General features: G+C 42.3%; 1 protein-coding gene across 1 annotated transcript; it reads right to left on the minus strand.

Annotated features, from left to right (window-relative positions):
* Positions 1-1,216: 1,216 nt before the first annotated feature.
* On the minus strand, positions 1,217-15,983 carry pou4f4 (POU class 4 homeobox 4; the record flags this gene model as incomplete). The annotated part of the gene is made up of 5 exons (XM_080780209.1): positions 1,217-1,618; positions 2,373-2,540; positions 3,539-3,729; positions 4,291-4,522; positions 15,837-15,983. The coding sequence occupies 5 exons, from the start codon at positions 15,981-15,983 to the stop codon at positions 1,217-1,219; spliced, it is 1,140 nt and encodes a 379-aa protein (XP_080636335.1).
* Positions 15,984-16,544: the final 561 nt, after the last annotated feature.

Consider the following 16,544-nt stretch of genomic DNA (forward strand, 5'->3'; position numbering starts at 1 on the left):
CAGGAGGGGGAATACTATAGCGACACCTTCTCTAGGCGTCCGGGGGCCCCCAGGGGTCCTTGAGAGAGTTCCAGGGGGTCCCCGGGGGCCCCCAGGGGTCCTTGAGAGAGTTCCAGGGGGTCCCCGGGGGCCCCCAGGGGTCCTTGAGAGAGTTCCAGGGGGTCCCCAGCTAAATGATAGATTAGGAACCAATTATGGGTGTGTAACTCAAAGACCGTATACAAACTCAGAGCGTGCACACTCAGAGTTAAATTAAGTTTGATTTTACAACATAAATTGGGGGTCCCAGAGATAGAAATGACATTAAATGGGGGTCCGTAGACTAATGGGGGGTCCGTAAACGTATGCATGTCAAACTGGGGGTCCTTGGAATTAAACTGATTGGAACATAACCCCTTTGTTATCTTGTTTGTTTTTTTCAACTCCTAAACATTTTTTTTTCCCCTCATCATGTTTAGCAAACTCAGCATGAACAACCTGCTATGCATTGCAGGCGAAGCTTGCTGATTGGTCGGTCGGCCAGGGAGTCAATAACACGGACCAATCGTCAGAAGGCTGACAATGCGGGTCAGTTCCCGGGAAGCAGGAAATGAGAGAGGAAAAGGTTCAACAGTGTTTCTGAACCGTCGTTTTGTAGCATTCTGTATAGCTCTTGTAGTAGCGGCTATAGCGCATGAAGTTGAAGCCAGCTCAACTTTATGCCTTCATAGCGTTTGCAAACGGGTGTCGGACGTCAGTTCGTGATCTTCGCGATCGTCGCCGCTAGCGAGTCGCTGTGTAGCTGCCGGTGTTCCGAACGCAGCACAAAAAAAAAGTCTCTTATCGTTTATAGTTTGAATCCCCCCAGATTCAGTTGAATCTTCAAAAAACAGCCGATCTTATACGAGCTCGTATACTGTAGGTCTGGTGAAACGGAATTAGAGCCTATCCCTCAGCAAATGTTCATTTATAATGTCACATTCCCAAAGTAGGATAACCGGGATTGAAAGAGGGAAGGGGGGGTACGGCTGTGGAATGTCGATAAAAAAAAGGGGGGTCAAAAAAATTGTCCAGATAAGTCGAGGAGAGGAAGAACACCGATCCGTTGCTCAGCATTGGGAGTCTCTTATAGTCGGTAACTCTGTCATTTCTCAACCGCTTCGGACGTGGGGCGGCTCGCCGGAATCCGCCCGACCCCCAAGGGCCCCCTGCCCCCCACCTCGGCGACCCCCCCCCACTAGTGAGTCGCGGAGAACTTCATCCTCTTCTGCTTCTGCCGCTGGTTGCAGAACCAGACGCGCACCACGTTCTTCTTCAGGTCCAGCTTCTCGGCGATGGCGGCGATCTTCTCCGACGAGGGCCGCGGCTGCACGCCGAAGTAGGCCTCCAGCGAGCGCTTCTCGGGCGCCGCGATGGACGTGCGCTTGCGCTTCTTGTCGCCGCCGCTGAACACCTCGGGCTTGGCCATCTTCTCGCGCTGCGCGCGCTCCGCCTCCTCCAGCCAGGCCTCCAGGATGGGCTTCAGGGCCACCATGTTGTTGTGCGACAGCGTCAGGGACTCGAAGCGGCAGATGGTGCTCTGGCTGAGGCAGCCCACGCCCGGGATCTTCAGGTTGGCCAGCGCCGAGCCCACGTCCGCCTGCGGAGAGAGGAGGGGGGGGGGGGGGGGGGGGGGGTCAGTCATTTTAGGATGCCTCTTTAGGTCCTCAATGCACGTCCCACTGGGAGGAGACCCCGAGGCGCAGTTGGAGGAAACACATCGACTCACTGGCCTTGGAACGTCTCGGGATCCCCCCAGGAGGAAGTCAATAATGCTGCTCTGGAGCACTCTGGTGGAGCTGTTTTATGCTTTAGCTATTGAAAAATAGCAGATCTACAAGGTCATAGCACACCACCGAGTGCCGCGCTATGAGCTTGTTGGTCTGCCCTTTTTGAAAAATCGGGGAATGTGGCGCAAATCTTTGAATATATATTCTTTCAGAGCCAACGTTTTTACATATTAAACAACATATTTTCAGATGGGGGTCAGCGGCCATAGCGCGTCACTCAGTGGCGCGCTATGAGCAAATTTGGAATATATATTTTTTCAGAACTTGTGGGGCGTCCCTCCCTGGAACAACATATTTTTGGATGGGGGGTCGGTGGCCAATTACATTTTTGGGGTCCTTGACATGAAATATTGAGCACCACTGATACAGAAACATGAGTTATTTCAGAAAACTGTCAGAATTTAGAAGATTCTTCTTTTATTTCGACATCAGGCCTAAATGGAGGTTAAAGGTGTACCTGTGTGACTCCAGGTCTAAATGGAGGTTAAAGGTGTACCTGCGTGACTCCTAAATGGAGGTTAAAGGTGTACCTGTGTGACTCCTAAATGGAGGTTAAAGGTGTACCTGTGTGACTCCCAGCTTGATGCGTCTCTGTTTGAACCTCTCGGCGAACGACTCCAGCTCGCGGGGGTCGGGTTCCGACTCGCCGGACCCGCCCATCCCGCCGGGCGGGGCTCCGCTGCCGCCCAATGAGGCGTGGGCGCTCAGGCCGTGCGGGTGCATGTTCATGGCCTGTAGGGGGCGCAGAATGGACACTTAAATGGAAACTCAATCAATGTCATTACACCACATATAATGATAATTCTACCACAGGTCGTTTCGAGGAAGCAATCTGATTGGTTGAAACAGCCTTCTAGCCGGTTTGTTGTTAAACCAGCACCGTTCACCACCTAATCAAAACAAAGAATTCAGCCGCTCTGTTTTCCCCGAGAGTGCTAGCAAACTCGGTGGCTAGGCTAGCTAGTTTCTTGGGACATTTGTGGTCGTAGTGACTACACATCTGTCATTAAAAAAATATATTCTTTCAGCGATTTTCTTAGTTTTAAGGGTAACTGTGGTAGAATTGCAATATTACACGAGAGGTTTAACGTGATTATTGCCACGACGGTGATGCGGTCAGGAACGAGACGAAGTCGAGTTCCGCAAGCATCGCTGAAGTGTATTCCTTAATTGAGCTTGAATTGGCAGTTGAGGCCAACTCATACAACTCCTTTCTGTGATCTGGGGGTTTTCTGCCTCAAACAAGTGCTCTGATTCTGAGGTATATATTGGCATTATACAATTTGCCCAGCAGATGTCATTGTTTTGCCTGTTTGGCTGTTTTCATTGCATCTCAATAGGCTTCAGAACATACAGAGAAAAACCCTGACAACAGAAATCCCACTGAATGTTCAGGTTGTGTGTGTGGGGGGTGTAATTGAGGTAATATAAAATCTATAAGAGAAAAAACCCCAAAAATAAAAATTAAATTAAATTAAAATGAACGCCATGAAACCTTTAACCCATTGTGGGCGGGAACCCCTTTTGGTGTTAGCATCATGCTATGCTTTATAGCTATTGAATAAAAGCAGATCTACAAGCTCATAGCGCGCCACCGAGTGGCACGCTATGAGCTTGTAGGTCTGGTATTTTTTTTAAATCGAAGAACGACTGACATTTTTCAGAAAACTGTCAGGATGTAGAACTCAGGTCAGAATGGGTTAATAACGAGAGAAAGCAGCGCCCCCTACCTGCGGGTGGTGGTGGTGGTGGTGGTGGTAGGCCATGTGGGCGTCGCCGGGCGCCGCCAGCCCCCCCGCCAGCCCGCTCAGGTGGTCCAGGAGGTCGGAGGAGGAGCCAAGGTGACCGCCGTCCAGAGCCCCGCCCCCTCCGCCGTGGTGGTGCCCCCCCGAGTTGACCGCGTGGTGGTGGTGGTGGTGCGCTGTGGGGGGGAGGGGGAGGGGGGGAGGGGGAGGGGGGGAGGGAGGGTATTAGTGTTGGATTGTTCATTCATTTAGTTTTTGTTATAGTTTTTTAACCACTTCTTTAACAGTTATTGTTTAAACTTTAGCCGTTGAAAAATAACAGATCTACAAGGAGCTTGTATAGATCTGCTATTTTTGGAGAAAGAAATCGGGCAAATGTGGTGCAAATCATTGAAATGGGTAGTCCCAATACTTGATTCTGATTGGCTGGTTACCGTCACGTGACCGGTTTAAATTCCACTGATAACCCACTCCTTTAATCACTTTATATCATTCGCAGCCGATTCCGCATCTCTGTAGCTGTACTGGGGAAGGGGAGCGCTTGATTGCCTTAAGAACCCATGCCGTACGGGGCGTCTAAGCACCGCCCGGCTCATATGACTGTGAATGTGTGGCTCCAGGCGGCCCCGTAAATACATCAAGCGCTATTCTCCCGGCACATAGCCTACACAGTAAACACGCTGACATGAAATGGCGATCTGACAAGGGTCTCCGGGTGTTAGCGGGTGTTAGCTAACCTTGGTGGTGCGCGGCCGCGTGGTGCGCGTGATGCGACACCGCCTGCAGCACCGAGGGGTGGTGCAGGTGGGCGGGGCCGCCGCCGGAGGACGGCGAGGTCATGTTGTGGTAGGTGGCGTCGGGCTTGAAGGGGTGTGGCTTCTGGGAGACGGCGGCGATGTCCACGGCGGCCAGCGCCTCGGCGCGCTGCAGCAGGGACTCGTCGAAGCCCGCGAAGATGTTGCCCTGCAGCTGCAACCAATCGGAGAGCTGGGAGTTGATTTTTTGGATTGGGAGTTTGGGACGTTTTATTTGATTGGAAGAAATGAAATAATACATACATACATACATATAATGATGTATACAGAAAGACTGTGTGTGTGTGTGTGTGTGTGTGTGTGTGTGTGTGTGTGTGTGTGTGTGTGTGTCTGTGTGTGTATGTGCGTGTGCATGTGCGTGTGTGTGTCTGTGTGTGTGTGTGTGTGTGTGTGTGTGTGTGTGTGTGTGTGTGTGTGCGCGCGCGCGCGCGCGCGTGTATAGATCAACTTAAAACTTATTTTATTTTATTTTATTTTATTTTATTTTATTTTATTTTATTTTATTTTATTTTATTTTATTTTATTTTATTTTTATAGCTACCGTATTACAACGTTGAAACCCGTGGGTCGCAAATTATTTTGGGGGGTGATTACGGTTATTGTAGCAGTCAATTTATATTGGGGGGGTCACACCAAAGTGCCAACTATACAGTACATCTCCTGACATAATGTACCTTCGGACTAAAACTATGATTCACATACATTCACATGCATCGCATTTAAACCATATCTATTTAACTATAGCATCATCAATATTTAATATCAGTGGTCTTTCGTCAGGTGTGTGCTGTGCTGTGAACAGACATGAAACTCGGCCTCTTTTCAGCCTCATGTTAGACATTTTACCAAATGTAAAAGAAAGAAGAAGTCTGCACACCATGTTGAAATCTCCCCAAAAACTTTATTTACCTTTATTAATTTACCAAAGCAGGGGGTATAAAAAAAACACAAGGTTTCGGCCTTGATCTGTGGCCTTCGTCGGGTTAGGCCGAAACCTTGTGTGTGTTTTTTTCCCCCGCCTTGGTAAATAAAGGTGAATAGAGTTTTTTTGGGAGCTTTTCGAAACGGCGTGCAGACTTATTCTTCTTTCTTTTGAAGTATATGTTATTTTTTTTTGTTCGAGCACCCGTTGAATTAGCCTTCAGGGAAAAGAAAGAAAGAAAGGTAGGTATACTATGTTTACCCTGCAGGGTAACTGGACTATAAGCTCAAGAACTAGTTTACAGCCAGGCCCTGCTCATAGAACATTTCATGGTAGAGAGGTTCAATGCCTTGTCCAATTAAGGGCACTTCAGCGGTGGTCATTTTAACGTGCCGGTCCGGGGATACGAACTATAGCGACCTTCCGATATCAAGACCGCTCCTGCAAACCGTTCGGCCACCACCGCTGCCCCAAGGGACGTGCGTGCACCTCCTGACCACGTTAACAAATACCAGAACCAGACCAGAAAAACAAAGAACCTGCAGCCCATAATAGCCTTATACTCATGGACCAGAGCTATATACACATCCCTATACCGGCTTTCTCTGCACCATTTAACACATTCTGACCCGAGATCAGATTCTAAAAAATGTCTTCTACATCCTGACAGTTTTCCATTCTGACCTGAGATCAGATTCTAAAAAATGTCTTCTACATCCTGACAGTTTTCCATTCTGACCTGAGATCAGATTCTAAAAATGTCTTCTACATCCTGACAGTTTTTCATTCTGACCTGAGATCAGATTCTAAAAAATGTCTTCTACATTCTGACAGTTTTCATTCTGACCTGAGATCAGATTCTAAAAAATGTCTTCTACATCCTGACAGTTTTCCAATCTGACCTGAGATCAGATTCTAAAAAATGTCTTCTACATCCTGACAGTTTTCATTCTGACCTGAGATCAGATTCTAAAAAATGTCTTCTACATCCTGACAGTTTTCATTCTGACCTGAGATCAGATTCTAAAAATGTCTTCTACATCCTGACAGTTTTCATTCTGACCTGAGATCAGATTCTAAAAAATGTCTTCTACATCCTGACAGTTTTCATTCTGACCTGAGATCAGATTCTAAAAAATGTCTTCTACATCCTGACAGTTTTCCATTCTGACCTGAGATCAGATTCTAAAAATGTCTTCTACATCCTGACAGTTTTCATTCTGACCTGAGATCAGATTCTAAAAAATGTCTTCTAAATCCTGACAGTTTTCATTCTGACCTGAGATCAGATTCTAAAAATGTCTTCTACATCCTGACAGTTTTCCATTCTGACCTGAGATCAGATTCTAAAAAATGTCTTCTAAATCCTGACAGTTTTCATTCTGACCTGAGATCAGATTCTAAAAATGTCTTCTACATCCTGACAGTTTTCCATTCTGACCTGAGATCAGATTCTAAAAAATGTCTTCTAAATCCTGACAGTTTTCATTCTGACCTGAGATCAGATTCTAAAAATGTCTTCTACATCCTGACAGTTTTCCATTCTGACCTGAGATCAGATTCTAAAAAATGTCTTCTACATCCTGACAGTTTTCATTCTGACCTGAGATCAGACTCTAAAAATGTCTTCTACATCCTGACAGTTTTCATTCTGAGATCAGATTCTATAAAATGTCTTCTACATCCTGACAGTTTTCATTCTGACCTGAGATCAGATTCTAAAAATGTCTTCTACATCCTGACAGTTTTCCATTCTGACCTGAGATCAGATTCTAAAAATGTCTTCTACATCCTGACAGTTTTCCATTCTGACCTGAGATCAGATTCTAAAAAATGTCTTCTAAATCCTGACAGTTTTCATTCTGACCTGAGATCAGATTCTAAAAATGTCTTCTACATCCTGACAGTTTTCCATTCTGACCTGAGATCAGATTCTAAAAAATGTCTTCTACATCCTGACAGTTTTCATTCTGACCTGAGATCAGATTCTAAAAAATGTCTTCTAAATCCTGACAGTTTTCCATTCTGACCTGAGATCAGATTCTAAAAAATGTCTTCTAAATCCTGACAGTTTTCATTCTGACCTGAGATCAGATTCTAAAAAATGTCTTCTACATCCTGACAGTTTTCATTCTGACCTGAGATCAGATTCTAAAAAATGTCTTCTACATCCTGACAGTTTTCATTCTGACCTGAGATCAGATTTAAAAATGTCTTCTACATCCTGACAGTTTTCATTCTGACCTGAGATCAGATTCTAAAAATGTCTTCTACATCCTGACAGTTTTCCATTCTGACCTGAGATCAGATTCTAAAAAATGTCTTCTACATCCTGACAGTTTTCATTCTGACCTGAGATCAGATTCTAAAAAATGTCTTCTAAATCCTGACAGTTTTCATTCTGACCTGAGATCAGATTCTAAAAATGTCTTCTACATCCTGACAGTTTTCCATTCTGACCTGAGATCAGATTCTAAAAAATGTCTTCTAAATCCTGACAGTTTTCATTCTGACCTGAGATCAGATTAAAAAAATGTCTTCTAGTATACATCCTGACAGTTTTCATTCTGACCTGAGATCAGACTCTAAAAATGTCTTCTACATCCTGACAGTTTTCATTCTGACCTGAGATCAGATTCTAAAAAAATGTCTTCTACATCCTGACAGTTTTCATTCTGACCTGAGATCAGATTCTAAAAAATGTCTTCTACATCCTGACAGTTTTCCATTCTGACCTGAGATCAGATTCTAAAAATGTCTTCTGTGTCAGTCGCTCTTCGAATTCTTCAAAAATAGCAGATCTACAAGCTCATAGCGCGCCACTCGGTGGCGCGCTATGAGCTTGTAGATCTGCTATTTTTCAATAGCTAAAGCACGACATGATGCTAACACCAAAATGTGTTCCCGTCCAAATTGGGTTAAGGCCGTTTCCAAATGTTAAAATGTATAAAAGACCAATGTTATTATTATGAAGAAAACAAGACGTTATAAGACCGCTAAAACCAAATAGAGTAAAGTTTATATACCTTCAGAAAAGGTGTTGTTTATTGGCGGCTTCTGAATGTATAGGCCTTTTAACATGTAAATGTCTATGGAGTGACGTCACGTCAACACCTCTATCCACACTTTTCCTGGGCTGTGCAGTGTGCTCCAGTTCCCGTTGATTTCATTGGATATCATTGGTCATCTGACCAGTTTCATTGGCTTTCATTGGATCAAATCGACAGGAACTGGAGCACGCACACATTCCCATAATAGGAAAAGTGTGGATAGGTCTGGAAAGGGGGGGGGGGGGGGGGGGGGGAAGGGCTGCGAGACACACAGGCCTATTCAGGTTTTCAGAGTAAAAGTCTGCCGTATCTGCGCGGCACCCAGGAGCTGCTATTTTGAAAGAAATCCCGGCGCTGAGAGAACCGATATATGTGGCCATATATTTTCGTTTTACAATATATACCATAATGCAACAATGTGTCAGAGTGCAAACTAAAATCTAACCAAGTGGACCCTCTACACACTAAACCCACGCGTTTAGGTTTTAAACAGTTTTAAACACATAATTTGTAAGACTTTTTAAACGTGTCACAGTGTTTAGATTATAAACAGAAGAACATGTTTAATCGCCCGTAACACTTTTTAAACACATAAACGTGTTTAGTTTTTACAATCAAAGTCAGTCATATTATAGGTGTTTAGAATTTGAACACTAGGTGTTCTCGTGAGGTGTTTGAGTGAACTTGTGTTCTACTGTATTGTATGAATATTAATAAACACTTGGCATTTTATTATTAAACACATGGTGTTCAGGTTTAAACGCGTCACATGTTCCAGGGATTTACAGTGTAGACATTTAGATTTTACACCCTCTCAGTCAGAGTAACACGATGGATTCATATAATTATATGATCAAATTACTTCAACATCTGTTCATTATTGATACGATTTGTTTTTTTTGGGGCTTTATAGACATTAGTTAGTCAGACATTGTTTAATTGTAATACTGTATTGTGTTGGTTGATAAATGTTTATAATCAAAGTTTTAAAAAGATTGAAGAATTACCTGTTTTTATTTCCAAGCAAATAGTAAATACTTAATCACCCTTAAAATGTATATCAAACACCCAGAGATAACGATTATGTTCAGTATGTGTTTGGGGTTTGGAGGCTTAATTATATAGTTTAATGTCCAGATTAAACGTTTGCAAATGTTTCGATCTGTTAAAAATATATACATTTATAATGATTTAATTATTAATTAATAAGCATACAGTAGATATGTATAAACTTAACAGAAGTTAATATATAGGCCTATATATATATGTTAGAATATGAATAATTAATAAATATACCATTTCCATTTAAAACGGGTCGATTTATCAGCTGCCTTTTAAAAAAAAACATATATGTAATTTCAAAACACAATGTGAATTAACGAATAACGAATATCTTACAATAAATGAACTTATTTCTTTTAAAATGAATACAAGCTAAAAAAAAACTAAAACTGGAGCTGAATTAATGCAAAACGAAAAACAAAAGAAGATGAGGATTTGTATATACTGCATCTATATTTAAAATTAAATTAAATAAGAATTAAATTAATAACACGCAAATTTGTCTGAAACTGCAATCAGGATGCAGATTGATATAACTGGCGGCGGATTGGATGATGTTTATCAGTGGTTCTATAAACCGGTGGTCCGGGGACCCCCAGTGGGCCTTGAGGAGGTTCCAGGTGGTCCCCGGCTAAATGATGGAGAGTTGGTAACCAAATGGACCCTTATATAGATCTTTAACTCTTGCGAGCGTAACATGAAAACGCTATAAACTCAAGAGTTAAACAATATTGTTAAACATCATTATACACACTAAACCCAAGCGTTTAGGTTATAAACTGTTTTAAACTCATCATTTGTAACCCTTTTTAAACGTGTCACAGTGTTTAGATTATAAACAGAAGAACATGTTTAATCATCGCCTGTAACACTTTTTAAACACATAAATGTGTTTAGTTTTTACAATCAAAGTCAGTCATATTATATTTGTTTAGAATTTGAACACTATAGGTGTTCTCGTGAGGTGTTTGAGTGAACTCGTGTTCTACTGTATTGTGTGAATATTAATAAACACTTGGCATTTCATTATTACACACATGGTGGTTAGGTTTAAACGCGTCACATGTTCCAGGGATTTACAGTGTAGGCCTACTTATATTTACAATATAGAGAATGATTGTTATTTTGATCAACGTGTCCATGCCTGTTATCTCTCCTAATGGCACCAACATCAATAAACAGCATGGAATTATGAATACCATATTCTTTAGTTTTGGGGTCTGTGAAAATGGAAAAAATGGTTCATGGTCCGTGGCAAAAAAAAATGCTGATTAAAAAATTGGCCTTAATTAATTGGGCTCGGCCATTGATGTGAAAATTAAAACGTCATGCGTGGTGTGTGTGTGTGTGTGTGTGTGTGTGTGTGTGTGTGTGTGTGTGTGTGTGTGTGTGTGTGTGTGTGTGTGTGTGTGTGTGTGTGTGAGAGACTGTGTGTGTGTGTGTGTGGCCTGTATGGATCAGATTACATCACGGCATCATATCAGATTACATTGTGTTGTTGGGATAGCCTGCTGAAGTGACTTTATCGATTTATCAGCGAAACCTGTTGAATTATTGAGAGCCCTTTGGTGTGGTGTGGTGTGGTGTGTGTGTGTGTGTGTGCGTGTGTGTGTGTGTGTGTGTGTGTGTGTGTGTGTGTGTGTGTGTGTGTGCGCGCTGTTTTGTCGGCGCAGGAAAAACTCACATCTCCGCGTTTTCATCATTTCTAATTGACTTTTCATTTGTTTTTGTTGCGTGTGCATGTGCCTCGCACAACTGCTCACGCACGCAGCAGGCACGCGCGCGCGCACGCGCGCAGGGTGTTATACGACGCGATGAACGGCAGCATAATTATTATACAAGAATTAGTAGAAATATAGGCTTTACTCCCGATTAGTAGCCTAATTATTGCAGTAAAAATAATCAATTCCACAATATGTAGAAACACTGTAAAAAGTGATAGGCCCATATGAATGCGTGTGTGTGGGGGGGGGGGGGTATGTGAATACACTCGGCCTACTACAGGCCCTTATAAATGTCTGAATGTAATTATAGGACATCTTAACCAAATCCGTGGATTTAAAAACACACACTGCTTGTACAATGCTGTTACATTTAAATGAATTATGTCGGTGTAGAAAACTCCCATCTCTGACTCTGTATATTGTATAGTATGGCTTGTCAAGTTGTCTTTCTATAAAAAAACCTGTATTACAGTTACAGGCAATTATAGGCATATAGTAATTATTATCATTAATTGGTCACATGAGTGTATCGCAAATTAAAGATTAAATATTATTCTGACTCTGAAACTTTTCCACGTTAGCTTTATTTACAAAATGTATGTATTGTATATAAAGCTAACGTGGAAAAGTTTCAATTTATACACAGAAACAAATCGCCATGAAACTGAATAAAAATATCGTCTCTTGTCAGGAGGTGGAAAACACGTGTGTGTTTCAGAAACGGCTTACATTACATTACAGGAATAACTGAACACAATCAACTCAGATATAATCTGAAGTGTTCAGATGATATAGTTATTAAATATAGACATGATTGACAAGCTCTGTTGTTGATATACCATTCTCAATATAGTTCAATAATAAATACACACGCACGCACGCACACACACAAATAAAAGACATAAGCCCTATAAGATATGGATATTATATATATATATATATATATATATATATATATATATTATATATATATATATATATATATATATTTGGCACGCGGCGGCGGCGCGGGAAAGGGTCACGGGAGTCACAGCGCGCGGCTCGGAGTTATTATTTTATTCAAATCAAAGTATTAATATTTAGATTACATGAATATTTCACCGCGCCGCATGAATTATTTGCTGCTGCCGGACACTGAGTATGGGAGGAAGACGAGGGAGGAATAAATATACATACGATATGAATGTCTCTCTATCTATCCACACTCTCTCTCTCTCTCTCTGTGTGTCTCTCTCTCTCGCTCTCCCTCTCTCCCCCCCCGCCCCCCCCCCCCCCCCCCCCCCACACACACACACACACGTGTCCAGATAAAATAATAATATGCCTATAATAATATAACAATATAAACATTTCATTTCATTACGAATTCATCGACCACGCGCGTCTCTTAATTAATTATTTCGCACCCCACAATGATCACCGCGCATGTCTCGCGCGAGTCGCACCTTTATAATAAAACTATCATGTCTGGTCTAAATTCTCCCTCTGTCTGCCTTTATATATATATAGCCTATAATACACATTATGAGACCGTTTTATTGACATTTATAAAATGTTTTTTAGTCTATATATATTTTTTATATTTGTATAACAGTAGATCTGACGGCAGAAGAACTGAAACTATATGAAATATGAAGGCACATTTTGACCTGAACGAATTAGCGTTAGACCACCCGACCTGACCTGTATGGGCCGCACGCACGCACGCACACACACACACACACACACACACACACACACACACACACACACACACACACACACACACACACACACACACACACACACACCCACACACACACACGCTTTCAACACACACAAAAAATGCAGAGAGAGGCAAAGATCTATACATATTAAGCTCACAACGCTTATGCATATAGGCCTATAGATATGGAGATCTATAATATTATGTGACACAGTGTAGCCTTTACATAATATGAACTGTATTCATTAATATACGGAGAAAGAAAAAGTTGAACGAATGGATGGATATATAGGCTATATACGAGTTTAATTCGTTTCCCTGACGATAAGAACGAAATGATATATTATTATGGAGTTTTAGGCCTTATATAAACTAAGAACTACATTATTTTTCGACCCCCCGTGAAGCAGGATTCGCCAAAATGCTTTATAATCGCGCAACATTACAAACATGTGTAAATATAAAATGCCGCCATATACAGTGTATAAGTGTGTGGAACGCATGCTCTAATAGTGTATACTATATCATGAATATTACAAATTAAACGTATAGACTTTCCATTAAACATCAACTTTAACCTCTAGGAAAATCACTGGGAAAAGGCTGTAACTATATGGAATAAAATCTATTAAAAAAGTGAGAAAGGCGTGGTGTGTGTCAGTGTGTGTGTGTGTGTGTGTGTGTGTGTGTGTGTGTGTGTGTGTGTGTGTGTGTGTGTGTGTGTGGGGGGGGGGGGGTTCTGATTAAAACAGTTCACAAATAATAATATAGCCTCGAGAATGCTTTTAAATCGATTATCAGGTTCCATATCCTTCAGGTCACGCGGGGCTTCTAAATGGACCCGCTGCATGATACGGGTCTGTAAGCCGTCAGGGTCCATTTGGTTACCGTCTGTATAACCCGTCAGGGTCCATTTGGTTACCGTCTGTGTAACCCGGTCAGGGTCCATTTGGTATACCGTCTGTGTAACCCGGTCAGGGTCCATTTGGTTACCGTCTGTGTAACCCGTCAGGGTCCATTTGGTTACCGTCTGTATAACCCGGTCAGGGTCCATTTGGTATAGGCTATATATACACTGTCCGGAGTCAAGTTTAGTGAAACCATAATTATACAATCTTATAATGGCCTTATTAAGCGCGTGCACGGCCTCACGCGCACGTGCATGCGCGGCCTCACGTGCAGCGCGCATTTTAGGAAATGATCGATCGAGCTTCTATGTATAGATCGGAGTCATATTATTATAGATCATCAGACAAAGTTGATACATATAAATATATATATAGCCTATAATTATTCAGCGTTTTAATTTAACGATGTTTTCTGACTCTTCTCATCATGCCACATTGCCACCCATCATCACAGCATGTGAACCCCGGCCGGTTCATTCATTCATTCATTCATTCATGATGCATTCTTTTGTATAAACTCCGAGCCGCGTGTAGGTACAGATGTAACCAAATGGACCCGTGTAGGTACAGATGTAACCAAATGGACCCGTGTAGGTACAGATGTAACCAAATGGACCCGTATAGGGTTTACCACAGCAACGCACGGCGGGTCCGTTTCGTTTGCACACTCAGTTGAACACAAAAATTAGGAGTTTTCTATTTATTTTTTCTTACTAAAGGCTTTCACTTTCACATCACTATAGAGGATATATTTAAACTATTGTATATTTCCAACTCGATTTAATTATAGAATCACACAATTGTCAGACAATTAAGCGACACTATACACAAATATTATATAGAGTGACTTTTTAGTTTGAGTTTCTAACGTGTCCGGTTTCTCATCCGACCTCATGCTGTCAGATGAGAAACGGGACACGGTTTCTTTATTTCTTTATCTTTTTTGTCTCTTCTATTTCACCTGAATAGCTCTAGGGTGAGTGATTGGGGGGAGAAACATAATTTCACTTCTGTTTTGAGGCAGTGACTTTTCAATGTTATAAGTTATATTAAAATATAAACACTTTCGGTGCAACTTGATGAATAGGATACCAGTAAGACGCGCAAACGCGGGAAGCGAACGCAGCTGAGACCCTGCAGATCATGTCTGTCTGTCTGTGTGTCTGTGTGTCTGTCTGTCTGTCTGTCTGTCTGTGTGTTTGTCTGTCCCGCTGTTACTGTATATGTGGACCTGGCCCCTTTTGTGCCCATATATGGAGCTGAGTGATTTGTTTGTGATTGATGCAACACACTCCATATTTGGACGTACACTCCATATTTGGACGTATAGCGGGACAGATAGACAGACAGACACACAGACAGACAGACATGACAGACATGATCTGCTAGGTCTCATAGTAAGTGCTCACTGCATTCGCAATTATCCCAAACGAGGTACAGAAAAACTAAATCAATGTTTATATTGTGTTTTATACGTGGTTTTGTCTCTTTGTTAATGTTTCTTATATATTTTCTAAACACATTAGCTGCCCTGCATGCAGATGCAGAGACACAGATGAGACAACATTTTAGTTGAAAGGTTCTTTTTCCCCTCCACATAAGCAGTGACTTTATCATATATTTATTTGGCTCAGGATTATTTTAGTTTTTTCAGAAAAAGGCAATAATTGTTTGGCCAATCTTTCAATGCACGGTGTTGTAAAAATGTTGATGTACTCACACAAGTGCGTGTGTGTGAGTGTGCGTCTGTCTGTGTACATGTGTGTATATGTGTATGTGACTGTGACTGTGTGTGTGTGTGTGTGTGTGTGTGTGTGTGACTGTGTGTGTGTGTGTGTGTGTGTGTGTGTGTGTATATGTGTGTGTGTGTGTGTGTGTGTGTGTGTGTGTGACTGTGTGTGTGTGTGTGTGTGTGTGTGTGTGTGTGTGTGTGTGTGTGTGTGTGTGTGACTGTGACTGTGTGTGTGTGTGTGTGTGTGTGTGTGTGTGTGTGTACATGTGTGTGTATATGTGTGTGTGTGTGTGTGTGTGTGTGTGTGTGTATATGTGTGTGTGTGACTGTGTGTGTGTGTGTGTGTGTGTGCGTGCGTCTCTTACGCTGGGTGTGGGCAGGCAGGCCCTGCGGATGGCCTCGCTCCCGGGGTGCAGCGGCGTGTACTTGGGCTCGTGCGCGAGGATGGGGTGCACGCCGTGCACGCCGTGCGCGTGCACGCTGAACGGCTGCTTACTGTTCATGCTCATCATGGCGGCGGCGGCTGGGGCGGCGGCGGTACGACGACGATGACGTCACTGGTCCTTCCTGCTGCTCCGATCTCTCGGACCTCCTGGTCGGGTCGGGTCGGTCCGACGAAATGTTTTACGATGAAACTCCGGCGCAGCAACAAAAAAGAAAACACCAAACACCGCGAGAGTTGAGAACGCAACGGGGGAAATGTTCCGGGATCGAGGATGAAAAAATAAAAAAAATAAAATAAAAAAAGTTTGGTTCTTCTTGGAAAATGAAAATTGTTTAAAGGGGAAAAAAAGGGGAAAAAATCAAAATAAATGGAGGTGAAAAAGAATATTCAGTCGATCGTGTAGAAAAGAAAAAAAATCAAACGCCGATTTTTTTCCCGTTGTGCCTCAAAGTTTGGATCATTTATATTTCCTCATAGCTGGAAGAAGAGCAAAAATTAGAAAAAAGATGAATTCGGTTCCCACGACGATGAGAAACGCTGCCTCTGATCGCATATAGGGGAAAAAATCCTAATAATCGGAAGAAAAAATCTATAATAATAATAAAAAAAAAAAAAAGATGGATTCTTC

Source organism: Protomyctophum bolini, assembly GCF_963924005.1.
Source record: "Protomyctophum bolini genome assembly, chromosome: 13".
NCBI classification, from domain to species: domain Eukaryota; kingdom Metazoa; phylum Chordata; class Actinopteri; order Myctophiformes; family Myctophidae; genus Protomyctophum; species Protomyctophum bolini.